The 13,810-nt window shown below is 37.5% G+C and overlaps 1 protein-coding gene and 1 non-coding gene across 2 annotated transcripts; both read left to right on the forward strand.

The window, feature by feature from the left end:
- Nucleotides 1-4,307: 4,307 nt before the first annotated feature.
- Nucleotides 4,308-10,671, forward strand: LOC123452936. The gene is made up of 10 exons (XM_045129680.1): nt 4,308-4,423; nt 4,575-4,673; nt 5,007-5,150; nt 5,683-6,780; nt 6,890-7,751; nt 7,862-8,109; nt 8,302-8,408; nt 9,027-9,174; nt 9,402-9,554; nt 9,951-10,671. The coding sequence occupies exons 1-10, from the start codon at nt 4,385-4,387 to the stop codon at nt 10,086-10,088; spliced, it is 3,036 nt and encodes a 1,011-aa protein (XP_044985615.1). The 5' UTR covers nt 4,308-4,384; the 3' UTR covers nt 10,089-10,671.
- Nucleotides 10,672-11,191: 520 nt separating this feature from the next.
- Nucleotides 11,192-11,264, forward strand: TRNAE-CUC. Its single transcript has one exon. It is a non-coding gene; the product is annotated as a tRNA-Glu (tRNA).
- Nucleotides 11,265-13,810: the final 2,546 nt, after the last annotated feature.

Genomic DNA, 13,810 nt, shown 5'->3' on the forward strand with positions numbered 1-13,810 from the left:
CAGAGCGTGGTTGAAAAATATGACGCTGTTAATTCGCAAAAAGAAAAAATATGATGCTGTTGAGTTGAGTGTCACGAAATAATATTCCTTTTTTCCAAGCAAAATACTACTCCCTCCGTTCCTAAATATAAAACCTTTTAGAGACTTCATTATGAACTACATATACGGATGTATGTATAGATTCATTCAGTTTGTTTCGTATCTAGTCTATAGTAATTTTTTTAAAAGATCTTATATTTAGAAACGGAGGGAGTAAATGATAATTCTTTCAAACAAATTATGGGAAGCAAATTGTTGGGGACCCTTGAGACAGCGTGGTTGAAAACAGTAGTGGTAGCAAAGTACCAGCTGAAGGCACCCTGGAAACAGATACAACAGAAGTTGAAGGCCTCGGGGGCACCCAGTAGGGGCCCACCTGTCAGGCAGTATAGCGCAACGGGGAGAAAAGAAAAAGGAAAATCCTATTGGACTCTTGTTGCGTCGGAATGTCGGGGCTTGTACAGGATAAACCACGTTCAGGTGTGGGCCGGCCCATTTAATAGTTCAACGCCCCAGGTTTTGGGAACTTCTAGAGGTTCCAGCCGTTTTTTTTGGTTTTAGGAAACTTTTAGAAAGGTTCCCTGATCGTTTTTTTTTTGGTTCTGTTTTTTTTATTTCCTTATTTCCTTTTATTTATTTTATCTCATTTTTCCCTTTTCTGTTTTTTTCTATTTCATTTTTATTCATTTAAAGTTTGTGCACAATTCAAAAAACGTTGAAGGTTTTAAAACTTGGGCACAATTTGAAAAATGTTCACGGTTTCAAAATTTGTTCACAAATCGAAAAATATTCATATTACAAAATTTGTCCACAATTTGAAAAACGTTCGCGGTTTCAAAATTTGTTCATAGATTCGAAAAATGGTTGTGATTTTATAATATTGTTCATGAATTTGAATTTTGTTCATGTTTCCAAATTTGTTCACAATTCGAATTTTTTTCATGATTTTATAATTTTGTACATGAATTTGAAATATGTTCATGTTTTCAAATTTGTTCAGAATTTGAAAAATATTTGCGGTTTCAATTTTTTTTCTCAGAATCGAAAAATATTCACTATTCTATAATTTTTTTCATGAATTGGAAATGTATTCATGTTTCCAATTTGTTCAAAATTCAAAAAACATTTACTGTTTCAAAATTTGTTCATGTTTCTAAATTTGTTCACAATTCGAATTTTTTTCATGATTTTATAATTTTGTACATGAATTTGAAATATGTTCATGTTTCCAAATTTGTTCAGAATTTGAAAAATATTTGCGGTTTCAATTTTTTTTCTCAGAATCGAAAAATATTCACTATTCTATAATTTTTTTCATGAATTGGAAATGTATTCATGTTTCCAATTTGTTCAAAATTCAAAAGACATTTACTGTTTCAAAATTTGTTCATGTTTCTAATTTTGTTCACAATTCGAATTTTTTTTCATGATTTTATAATTTTGTACATGAATTTGAAATATGTTCATGTTTCCAAATATGTTCAGAATTTGAAAAATATTTGCGGTTTCAAATTTTTTTCTCAGAATCGAAAAATATTCACTATTCTATAATTTTTTTCATGAATTGGAAATGTATTCATGTTTCCAATTTGTTCAAAATTCAAAAAACATTTACTGTTTCAAAATTTGTTCATGTTTCTAATTTTGTTCACAATTCGAATTTTTTTCATGATTTTATAATTTTGTACATGAATTTGAAATATGTTCGTGTTTCCAAATTTGTTCAGAATTTGAAAAATATTTGCGGTTTCAATTTTTTTTCTCAGAATCGAAAAATATTCACTATTCTATAATTTTTTTCATGAATTGGAAATGTATTCATGTTTCCAATTTGTTCAAAATTCAAAAAACATTTACTGTTTCAAAATTTGTTCATGTTTCTAATTTTGTTCACAATTCGAATTTTTTTCATGATTTTATAATTTTGTACATGAATTTGAAATATGTTCATGTTTCCAAATTTGTTCAGAATTTGAAAAATATTTGCGGTTTCAAATTTTTTTCTCAGAATCGAAAAATATTCACTATTCTATAATTTTTTTCATGAATTGGAAATGTATTCATGTTTCCAATTTGTTCAAAATTCAAAAAACATTTACTGTTTCAAAATTTGTTCATGTTTCTAATTTTGTTCACAATTCGAATTTTTTTCATGATTTTATAATTTTGTACATGAATTTGAAATATGTTCATGTTTCCAAATTTGTTCAGAATTTGAAAAATATTTGCGGTTTCAATTTTTTTTCTCAGAATCGAAAAATATTCACTATTCTATATTTTTTTTTCATGAATTGGAAATGTATTCATGTTTCCAATTTGTTCAAAATTCAAAAAACATTTACTGTTTCAAAATTTGTTCATGTTTCTAATTTTGTTCACAATTCGAATTTTTTTCATGATTTTATAATTTTGTACATGAATTTGAAATATGTTCGTGTTTCCAAATTTGTTCAGAATTTGAAAAATATTTGCGGTTTCAATTTTTTTTCTCAGAATCGAAAAATATTCACTATTCTATAATTTTTTTCATGAATTGGAAATGTATTCATGTTTCCAATTTGTTCAAAATTCAAAAAACATTTACTGTTTCAAAATTTGTTCATGTTTCTAATTTTGTTCACAATTCGAATTTTTTTCATGATTTTATAATTTTGTACATGAATTTGAAATATGTTCATGTTTCCAAATTTGTTCGGAATTTGAAAAATATTTGCGGTTTCAAATTTTTTTCTCAGAATCGAAAAATATTCACTATTCTATAATTTTTTTATGAATTGGAAATGTATTCATGTTTCCAATTTGTTCAAAATTCAAAAAACATTTACTGTTTCAAAATTTGTTCATGTTTCTAATTTTGTTCACAATTCGAATTTTTTTCATGATTTTATAATTTTGTACATGAATTTGAAATATGTTCATGTTTCCAAATTTGTTCAGAATTTGAAAAATATTTGCGGTTTCAATTTTTTTTCTCAGAATCGAAAAATATTCACTATTCTATAATTTTTTTCATGAATTGGAAATGTATTCATGTTTCCAATTTGTTCAAAATTCAAAAAACATTTACTGTTTCAAAATTTGCTCATGTTTCTAATTTTGTTCACAATTCGATTTTTTTTCATGATTTTATAATTTTGTACATGAATTTGAAATATGTTCATGTTTCCAAATTTGTTCAGAATTTGAAAAATATTTGCGGTTTCAATTTTTTTTCTCAGAATCGAAAAATATTCACTATTCTATAATTTTTTTCATGAATTGGAAATGTATTCATGTTTCCAATTTTTTCAAAATTCAAAAAACATTTACTGTTTCAAAATTTGTTCATGTTTCTAATTTTGTTCACAGTTCGAATTTTTTTCATGATTTTATAATTTTGTACATGAATTTGAAATATGTTCATGTTTCCAAATTTGTTCAGAATTTGAAAAATATTTGCGGTTTCAATTTTTTTTCTCAGAATCGAAAAATATTCACTATTCTATAATTTTTTTCATGAATTGGAAATGTATTCATGTTTCCAATTTGTTCAAAATTCAAAAAACATTTACTGTTTCAAAATTTGTTCATGTTTCTAATTTTGTTCACAATTCGAATTTTTTTCATGATTTTATAATTTTGTACATGAATTTGAAATATGTTCATGTTTCCAAATTTGTTCAGAATTTGAAAAATATTTGCGGTTTCAATTTTTTTTCTCAGAATCGAAAAATATTCACTATTCTATAATTTTTTTCATGAATTGGAAATGTATTCATGTTTCCAATTTGTTCAAAATTCAAAAAACATTTACTGTTTCAAAATTCAAAAAACATTTACTGTTTCAAAAAACATTTACTGTTTCAAAATTCGGAAATCTTCACGGTTTTATAATTTTGTTCAGGAATTTAAAAATGTTCATGTTTCAATTTTCTTTTTACAATTCAAAAAAGATTCACTGTTTAAAAAATGTTCTGGATTTTCAAAAAATATTCTTAAAATTCGAAAAATGTTTTCGCTTCAAATTAGAAAATAAAAAGGAAAAAAGAATGAGAAAACGGACCATAAAAGAAAAAAAAGAAAATAAGCAGAAATGGATAGAAGGAACAGTAAAAAAAAGGAAAAGGCAAAAAACTGGGCCGGCCCAGTCAGACGACCCCCTGTGTGTCCGCTCGCAGTTCGCCGCAGCGAGCGGCGCATAGGAGGTCCGGAAAGGAAAGACCTTGCTGTCATTTTTATGGCGCGAACCGCTGCGGTGGGCGGTGGCGGGAGAGAGACGCTTATCAAGCAAGCCAGATTTGGTACAGAAAGAAGACCCTCCGCCCCCCCCCTCTCCTTCTCCTGGCGGCGCCCAGGCCCCGCCGCCATGTCGACCTGCGCCTACCACTCGCCGCGCTTCTCCGAGGTAACCGCCGTTCTCTCTCTCTATCCCTCTCTTCTCTCTCTCTCTCTCTCTCTCTCTCTCTCTCTCTCTCGGTTGGGCGGGAGGGGGGAGATGTGAACTGTGGGAATGCGCCCTCTTCTGACGCCCTCTTGTGTTCCTTCGACTTCTTCAGGATAATGCGTGGCTCCCGCAATGGCTTCAGCCGCATCGGCAGCCGACGGCCGGCGAGCACCGAACAGACAGCGCCGGCGTGTCGCCGCTGCCTTGTGAGGTGCGCTCTCCTTGCCAGATTTGCGCGTCGATTGGTGCTAACCTTGTACGCAGGCTCTGGGTTTATCATTTTATTCGCCCCTTTGATTTCTCAGCACTTGCGATAGCCTATCTGTTTCCGCTGGCCATATTACAGGAAGGGGAGAAACCCTGGTTCGATTGTTTTGCGGCTAGCAACCCCATCTTATTGACATTTGACAATGATCCAAACCGGTGATTGGTCATTGGTAGGAAAAATGTAGCAAGATTGAATTGGATCTCAGTGCATCTGATGTGTTTGTGTGTATCTATCTGCTCTGATCTGATGTGGTGTGCTCTCTTCACTCAACTGCAGGACTGTGTGTTCATTCTGGACCCTGCACAGGAGCAACGGAGTTGTCCGAATGCCACGGTAAACGCTGGTGGTTACAGCGGGTTCCGTTTGCATTTGTCAGGAGATGAGGATACACCTGCTGCAAGTACTCCGACAGACAGAGAGGTAGGCTAAGATTCTTGATGATTATCACCGAAGCTTGGTCACAACTTAGGCTATTGTGACCCTGTTGGATCAAATAAATCAGAAGATGGCAGTACATGTACCTGTATCCTTTAATGATTCAATCCTGCATAACAGTTATGATAATTCTGTGGATTTCTTCTTTGCCCTGAGTTACATTGTTTGTTCCAGGGATGAACACTTGTACAATCTACTTACTTTTGTTCCATTTGTTTGTAATCTTTCATTGAATGGGGAAAGAATAAAATTGTAGGTTCAGCATGCCATTTTCATCTTGCCTATTGTGTGCTTCTTCATGTCAAATGTGCTTGTGGTTTTAATGGGGTTCTAAACTTTGTGCATGTGTTTTCATTTTCAATCACCTTGATGGATTGCATTATAAGTGAACAAGTTAGCATAGTAGCCAACATAGGCTTGTAACAGTCAAAATAATTGGCTCTTTCCTCTGCTGCACAAACATATTCTTCTTCTTGTCGTGTGCTGTTATAACATGGGTTCAATTTCTTCCCTCCAGGTTCTGCCTTTCTCTCTGCACCTTTCTTCAGAAAGTGCAGCACAACTCTCCTCAGTTCAAGCCAATGTTAGACCTCAGATTCTAAACTCTGGTGCATGCAAAGGACCGTTGAAGGGCTCTTATGTTAATGGTCAAGTACAAGAGATCAAAGCTGTACAAGATGCTAAAAGCATCAAGGATGATAAGCAACTAGAAGTCAGTAGAGTGGCTAGCAAGGATATCTCCTCAGTTCAAGCCAATGTTAGCCCACAGATTCTAAATTCTGGTACATGCAAAGGACCATTCAAGGACTCTTATGTTGATGGTCAAGCACAAGAGACCGAAGCTGTGCAGGAGGCTAAAGGCCTTAAGGATGATGCACAACAAGGAGTCCGCAGAGTGGCTAGCAAGGATGTCACTAAACCACTTGGTGCAAGAAAACATCAACCATCGGGTGGAAAAGCTGATGTTCAGAAGCTCCGTAAGGCAGATGCTAATGATGCGGTTGAGCTATCTATTGCTGCCTCTGAGGCTATGGTTATCGCAGAAATGATACTTGATGATTGCCAGCCTGATAAGTTGACTGCATCTGCCCTCGAAGCTGCTCTGCGTGTAAAGGAAGCTCGGAGACAGTGTTTTCTTGAGGAAGTAGAACATTATAGTGAATCTTTTCAAAATGGTCTGGATGAGAGTGATTGGCTTGCAGAATTGGATGAGATCGAAATGCTTGACGTATTCGAAGATGTTGGCCTGTGTACTGTTCAAACTGCTTGTTCATCTCAAGACCACAACACAACTAACTTGAAACAGAGCATCACTCAGCCTAGTTATGCCTCGCATGATGTAGACATTTGTTCTTCTGAGGAGCAAAATAAAGAATGGCGCAGCCAAGATGCTTGTACCAGTGACCATGTACCTGATTCTTTGGCAGAGAACAGTTCTGCTGGTGCGCTAGTAAAAGAATCAAGTCCAGGATGTGTTCCTGTAAAGCAACCAGCTCGAGATAAAGCATTCTCTTGCTCGAGAAATAAGGAACCTGCTTTCCAGAAGTTGACTCAAAACAACCATGATTTTACTGAAAACATGAGGAATCCAGTAAGAGGTCAAAATATCACGAAGGTAAATTTGTTGCCCATGGACATTTTGTTATAACAAACTTAATCGATCCTATGTGTATCTCATTCAGCACTCTTCATCTGTGTAATTACAATGTGAAATGTATTTCCAGGAAGCTGGAAGAATTGTTGAAGAGACGAAGTTTGGTGGTCGTGCAAGGAAGCATATAAGAACTAGCTTCATTTCGGAGTCGATGGATAGCATGAATGAGTGCTCTCCTGCACCTAGAGCGATATCGGCAGAAATGGTTGCCTCTTCAAGAGCATCTTTTCTCCAAAAGGATGAAGGTTTCCATGGAGAGGATCAAAGTGCGGAGTCATGCCATCAAGTAGTATGTTCAAGCTTATCACCTGAGGATCCTCTCTGTTCATTTGTTCCGTGTAGCATATCTTGCAATGAAGTTTCCACTAGTCAACCTCCTGAATGCAAACAGAGGAATGAGGAGAAGAGTAAACCAGCATATCCCAATGAATCTCTGAAGAATGACCTAGATGTAGAAGCCAGTCCATCTTCTGTGCCGTTAGATACGGTAGCAGAATCTAATTCAGGGAGGCGGAGAATACACAGTTCACTCAGGCCTTTTAGCATGCTAGGACGACCTATATCAAACATCTCGGGAGGTAGTGTGGCTCATAATGATGTTAATGTGGCAGTTTGTCAGAATGAGAGAGGCACACCGATAATCTTAAATAAGAAGATACAGCGTATCCAAGCCTCTAATCAGTTCATAGAAAACAATGCTGAAGCTGGAAGTTTGAATGGTTTTTCTTTGGTTCAGAAGAAATCATCTGATGCTCACAATGATAATGAGCATCATAGCAAAGAGCAATATATCCCATCAGAAGTTTTTCCTCAACCCACAACATATTTGAGTGTTGCTAAACGATGCCTTAAAAGAAAAGGACCCCAATTGTTGAATGCTAAACCTAGTACTAGACAGACCAAGAGCAGAAGGGTTAAATCTCGATTCAGTTGTAAGTTCTGATTTATTATCTCTTATGCTAGATATGTACTGTATATCTTGAGTAAATATATGCACGGTCATTACATACTTATGATGATCCTCACTTTTGTATCTTTGCAGGGTCTGAAAGCAGAGTTGCTGACATGCAGGAGCCCAGGGAATGCACTGGCAAAAAAGAAGCCATATTTCATAGACTAGAGTTTTTGGTGACTGGATTTCAAAGTCATAAGGAGAAAGAGATTGTCTCTGTAATAAGGAAATTTGGAGGTTGTATTCTTTCTAAAGTGCCACCCTGTCCATTTGATAAAAAAAGCAAGCTTGCAGAGCTTGTGAGGTGGAAGCCTCCTGTAGTTCTTTCCCCTAAAAAGGTTTGTTGTACCATTTCCATTTTGTTTGTTGGGTACCATCTATCGTTCATCATGTATCCTTTTATAGTTTTAGTATATGCTGTAGCCTGTAGGAGAAAATGGTGTAGGGCTGTAGGCTCCCATTTAAAATTGCACATTCATTTTTTTACAGTATGAAATTGCACTGTGTCTGATAGATGTTTGTTGCAACAGGTATCAACAGCTAAGTTCTTGTATGGTTGTGCTACCGATTCCTGGATTTTAAATTCCAATTGGCTTTTTGATTCTCTTCAAGCTGGTTTACTGTTGCCACCTGGAAAGTAAGCAATGACACCTTGCAGCACACCTATCCTGTGAAAATGGAATTTTAAATTTTATCACATCTTTGCTCATGAAAGCATCAGTTTTCATATCCTTCTTGAAGTAGTTGAAGGAAAATTTCCAAAAACCTTAAAAGTGTGTATGCATTTTGAGATCTGTCAAAAGCCCACATGAAGCTTTCTCAATTCGATGCCAAGCTCGTGTAAGAAATGAAAGATATTTCATTTAATGGGCTAAATTATCTGAACTTAAAGTCAAGCAACATAGGGTACCTAAGAAGTATCTTTGTAAAATGGTTATCTAAACATTGACATGATTAATTAGCCAAACTGTTCATACTGTAATTCTGAATATTTCACATACAACACATGTAAAGTCGATGTATATGCTTTTAGTTAAGTATATTAGTCCATCTAGATGAGGTTGCTTTGTAAGAATCCGAGCCGATCGATTCTGGTGTCAAACATACTCAAGGCACTTTGCCGTGAAGATTGTTTATCCTAGCTTTATTTTCAGCAACTAAAAATTCATCGAGGAGCATCTGCTCTGTTGTCCATATGTATTAGGTTAAAATACTTTGTTCTTGATGCTCAACTTTTGATATACCCTTTTGCCAGGTACTTAATTCGACAAAGGCATACAGTGGAGATTTCAACATTTGGCCAATCAGTTTACCTAAGAAATAATAAATTGGTATTTCATGGAGTAGGATTCTTGATCCATGGCAAAATCAGCTTCTGTTCAAAATTCTCGAACATTATCAAGGTATGTTGCAAGTCTGGTGAGAAAACATGATGGATAACCTACTAATCAAGCAATATTTGTTTAGTGAATTGTAATACATCATATACTATTGTCATAGTTAAGAGGCATTGTCTTAGTTCACTCTTAATTTGATGTATCTGATTTTTTACTACTGATTGTGTCACATATACATGACTAGTTTCCTTGTCTACATGATGTGACCCTTACATTATATTTGTGTTCCACAGCATGGAGGTGGCCAAGTTTTTGTATCTCTTCAAGGATTAATTGAAAGCTTGGAGGATAAGCATTGCTCGCGTGGAATCATTCTTGTTGCAAATGAGGCGAGCGCATCACGCCATCTAAGTCATTGTGGGCTGGAACATGACATAAAAACAGCGGTTAGTTGAATTTTGAATGTAGAAACTTCCATTCCAGATATAGGAAATGACTGAATATAAGCAGCAACTGCTCAGATAGAGTAGTCTGTCTTTCAATGCTGGAATACTAGCTCTATAAGTAAATACAGAGAAGTAATTTGTCACAACATGCCTTAATCCATTGTCTACCTCTTGTAATTCAGTCATGTTGTTTCATCTTGACCTTCTATAAAACTAACTGATTAGGATCCGAAAGGCTTGCTTCCCTGCTGCCAATAAGACATGCTACTTGATTCACATTATACATGGCTGTATCGCTGTATTTACCATTTAAATGTTTCCCTACACTTTATCCTTTTTTGGAACTGGTACTCGTCATTTCCAGTTCTTCTGATTCTCCCTTTATCTCCCTTGCAGCCAGCAAGCTGGATCATAGGCAGTCTGTTTTCCGGGAAGCTGAGTCCCCTGAAGAAAGACCGCTGTGCTGCGTTTCGTCGGATTAAGATGCCATCATTCAAACAACAGCGTGCATTTGAAATGAGCCAAGAAATATAGTTCTTGTCAAGGAAAGCCTGGAGCACCATGATGGTCCAATCGCAAGCAGAGTTTTGAATGGCATGTTTCTGCCACGACTTGTATCCACCTGTGCTGCGTGGAGGCTGATGCCTGTGTTTTCATCATTTTTACAAATATTGGAAAGGGTCTGACGTCAAAGCACCTGTAATGGTGATATGATGTACAGGTGCCTATATTCGAAGAAGACCAAGGGCTAAACTACTGGGGTGAATGACGCCAAACATCATTCAGGGGTGTGTTATTTACTTTCCTGAAGATCGTAATGTTCACTGGAGGCTGTACACAGCTTAGAAATCGGCAACTGAGCAGAAATTCTGTAGTGCATAATAAAGTTCTTTCTTGGATCGGTAGACTTTTCGCCTGTTCCATTTCATAGAATTCTGTGGTGTATAACATGTGAGAACATGCGTTTGCAGATGGGACTAGTCCAGACTCCGGAGTATGTATAACAGTGGTGGAATACTGCTCACTGCACTTACAGTCTCCCTGCCCATATTTTTCGAATGTTGTCGTTGTTGCAAGTACAATGCTAAAGAAATATGAACGGAATTTCTTTCTCTTATTTGCTCGCTCCAAGCTACGCAAATAATGCTGCATGATGTAAATATGTTACTGTTTGTTCAAAGAAATGGGTCAGGCCGGCGTAAGCCTACAGTAGCACCGTCAAAAAATAAAATATGAAGGGAAGTGTGGCATTTAGCTGTATTTTGGTGCTGTGTGGCCAGGCCTTAGAACTTCTGTTTTGTGATGTGAGGTTTCCTTTGTACCTTTCGGGTTCCCTGATGTTCGCGTGTGGGTGGGTGGGTGGGGGGTGCCTTGTGAAATGGGGAGTTATTATGCTCCTCCTTCATCATTCGAAAAGAAGGCGGAAAAAGTTGCTGATCAAAATGTAACAACACTATCAACATCGTATATTTATTGCCATCGCTAAGACACGTTGTCTGGCTTCACCCTTAATTTGATGGACCTGAATTACAGTTGCCTAGAAGAACCTGATCTTAAGGTTGATTGTTCGGTTTGATCTGGACTGAAACCGTAAAGGACGAACAATATTAGAGTAACCGGAAGCACTTTGAACATGATCCGTCGTAGTCTAGGTGGTTAGGATACTCGGCTCTCACCCGAGAGACCCGGGTTCAAGTCCCGGCGACGGAATTCTTTTTTTGTTTTGGTCTACGAAATGGCCACGCATGTGAAATGTTCGTAGACCACGCATGTGAAATGCTCCTCCGGTTGGGTACACCATTTTTTAGGCTGATGGACGGGATCGGAGAAAATTGGCTATTTGTCACTTTCGGCTTCGCTAAATTGCCATTATCAAAATTGGCTTTGTAAAAAAACCAATCAATTCACGTGCACTTTGATTACCATGCCATTTTCTTTTTTTTCCATGACTTTTCTTTTTCTTTTTCTATCACCTGAAAGGACCAAAGTGCCCTTGATGCTATCTACATATTTAGGAAACAAATCAACAAACGCTGGAGTCAAATCAACAAACGCTGGAGAGATCTCAAAGCTGGACGCGGTGAGGTTGCCATCAAACGCTGGAGAGATTTCAACGTTGGACGTGGTGAGGCTGGCAGTGTGCCGCCGATCTTCTTGCCACCGCGTGCTGCCGATCTCCTTGCCGCCGCGTGCTGCCGATCTTCTTGCCGCCGCATGTCCGTTGCCCTCTACCGCAGTGGCGACATGGAATCCAATCTTGTTGGACGATACTATGTTTTACCATTCCCTTAGTATGCACACTTTGATGGCCATGGACGCGGACCGTCGGCGAGTTGCAGTGGATCGTGGAGGCGAGGGAAAGGCGAAGGCGAGTTACGCCACAGCGCATGGGGATGCGCGGCGGCGAGCCTTTGTTGTTCACGGAGGCGTGTGTGAGCAGTGAGCTGGTACGCACAGCGGCGAGCAAGCTTGAGCGGCCAGCAAGCTTCAGAGTAAGCCACAACTTAATTATTTCCTATCCACACACGCATAAGGATAAGGTTGAAAGGGCAGGGGGTAGTTTAGTCCTTCCAGGTGCTAGAAAATGGAAAATAATAATAATAAGCAATGGAAAAGAAGAAATGGCATGGTAATCAGAGTGTGCATAAGCTGGATGGCATTTTTACAAAGTCAATCTTGACAATGACAATCTAGCGAAGCCCCGTATCGAAAGTGGCAAATAATCAAATCTCTTGTGGGATCGACACCAATAACAAAAGTAGGGTCTGATGGACGGATCGACACCCATAAGAAAAATAATAACGTCAGCTTTAATGCGTTATTAATGAGACATTGCACGCCAATTTATTTGGAGGAATTTCTTAAAACGCTATAACATGCTATTTTTAATACATTCATCAATTTATTTGGAGGCATTTTTCAAAATGCTATAGCGTGCTATTTTTTCTTTTCCAGTGATCTACACGGACATATATATATGATGAATGATGGCGTTGTAGAATAAGGCGGTGCGTTTGCAGGGCGCTTTGGTGGACGAAGGCCGCAAAGCGGGAGGCGGCAACCTCATTGAGGCGAGCAGGGCAGCATAATTGCGGTCCGCACGGGGCACTCGTGCCTTGCACAATCATTACCCCTAATATGCCATGATGATGCAATGCGTTGCCTACATGTGTACACATCAGTGGAGCACACACACTCTTCATTTCACACCTCTCTCTTTGTTTTGTCCACGTCTAATGTTCATAGGTGAACACTTATATATTCTATCTATTGCTGTATAAGGAAATCTCTCTGTTTTGTCCACATCGGTAGAATTTCCCTGTCCGCTTTTTTGAGAAAATTCGTGTGGTTTGGTTACAAACTGCCAACTGAAAGAGTGGTTGGTCTGGTTTTATGTTTTGGCAGAGGCGGAAAATTGAGGTGACCACAGCATGATATCATCGAACCCGCGGGTGGATCGATTCCGGAGTAAGACGTGTCATCATCCATCCATGTCGTCAAAGCATTTCCTTGCAAACCGTGCATTCATTGTCAACCGGGAATGATTTAGACCGTAAAAGATCTTCCTTTTCTTCCAATACTTGTTGTATTGTTTGTTACAACATTAAAGTATATAAGAGAAAAATTTAAAAATAAATATAAGATATTCTTTTTTCGGCAGCCGACTCATCATGGATATCGGTTTCCGGAAGGTTGGTGACATATGATAAAATCAACAAACTCGCTGTGGGTGTCGGTTTCCAGGAAGTTGGTAATATATGATAAAATCGATCAAGTATAGAAATACTTGGATGGAGAACGCATGAGAGAAGAACGTGGTGAGGGCTACTTTTTTTTTTCAACTCATTACTACAGAAACGGCTATATCAGCCATCTTACCTGTGTTACCGCAGAAACGGCTATATCAGCCATCTAATGTTTGTAAGGGAACACTAATTCATCTTATTGCTGCATAAGAACATCCCTTTGTTTTGTCCACATCACTAGAATTCTTCTGTCAACTTTTTGAGAGAAAAAATCCCGGTCTGATTACAACTTCCAACTGAACGAGTAATTGTACTACATGAGCGTCCTAGTTATTTTTGGCAGCCAATAATTAAATTGAGGTGACCATAGCATGATACCATTGAATTCACGGGTGGACGAATTTGAGAGTAATGTTGGGAACGTTCCATGGAAAACAAAAAATTTCCTACGCGCACGAAGTCCTATCATGGTGATGTTCATCTACGAGAGGGGATTTCCGATCTACGTAT

The sequence above is a fragment of the Hordeum vulgare genome, chromosome 5H, assembly GCF_904849725.1.
Source record: "Hordeum vulgare subsp. vulgare chromosome 5H, MorexV3_pseudomolecules_assembly, whole genome shotgun sequence".
NCBI lineage: Eukaryota > Viridiplantae > Streptophyta > Magnoliopsida > Poales > Poaceae > Hordeum > Hordeum vulgare.

Bases quoted from the DNA above. Each gene is read 5' to 3' on its own strand.
- LOC123452936 (XM_045129680.1), top strand. From the start codon at position 4,385: ATGTCGACCTGCGCCTACCACTCGCCGCGCTTCTCCGAG. The intron at 4,424-4,574 runs GTAACCGCCGTT...CGACTTCTTCAG, and splicing joins ACTCGCCGCGCTTCTCCGAG to GATAATGCGTGGCTCCCGCA. The intron at 9,175-9,401 runs GTATGTTGCAAG...TGTGTTCCACAG, and splicing joins AATTCTCGAACATTATCAAG to CATGGAGGTGGCCAAGTTTT.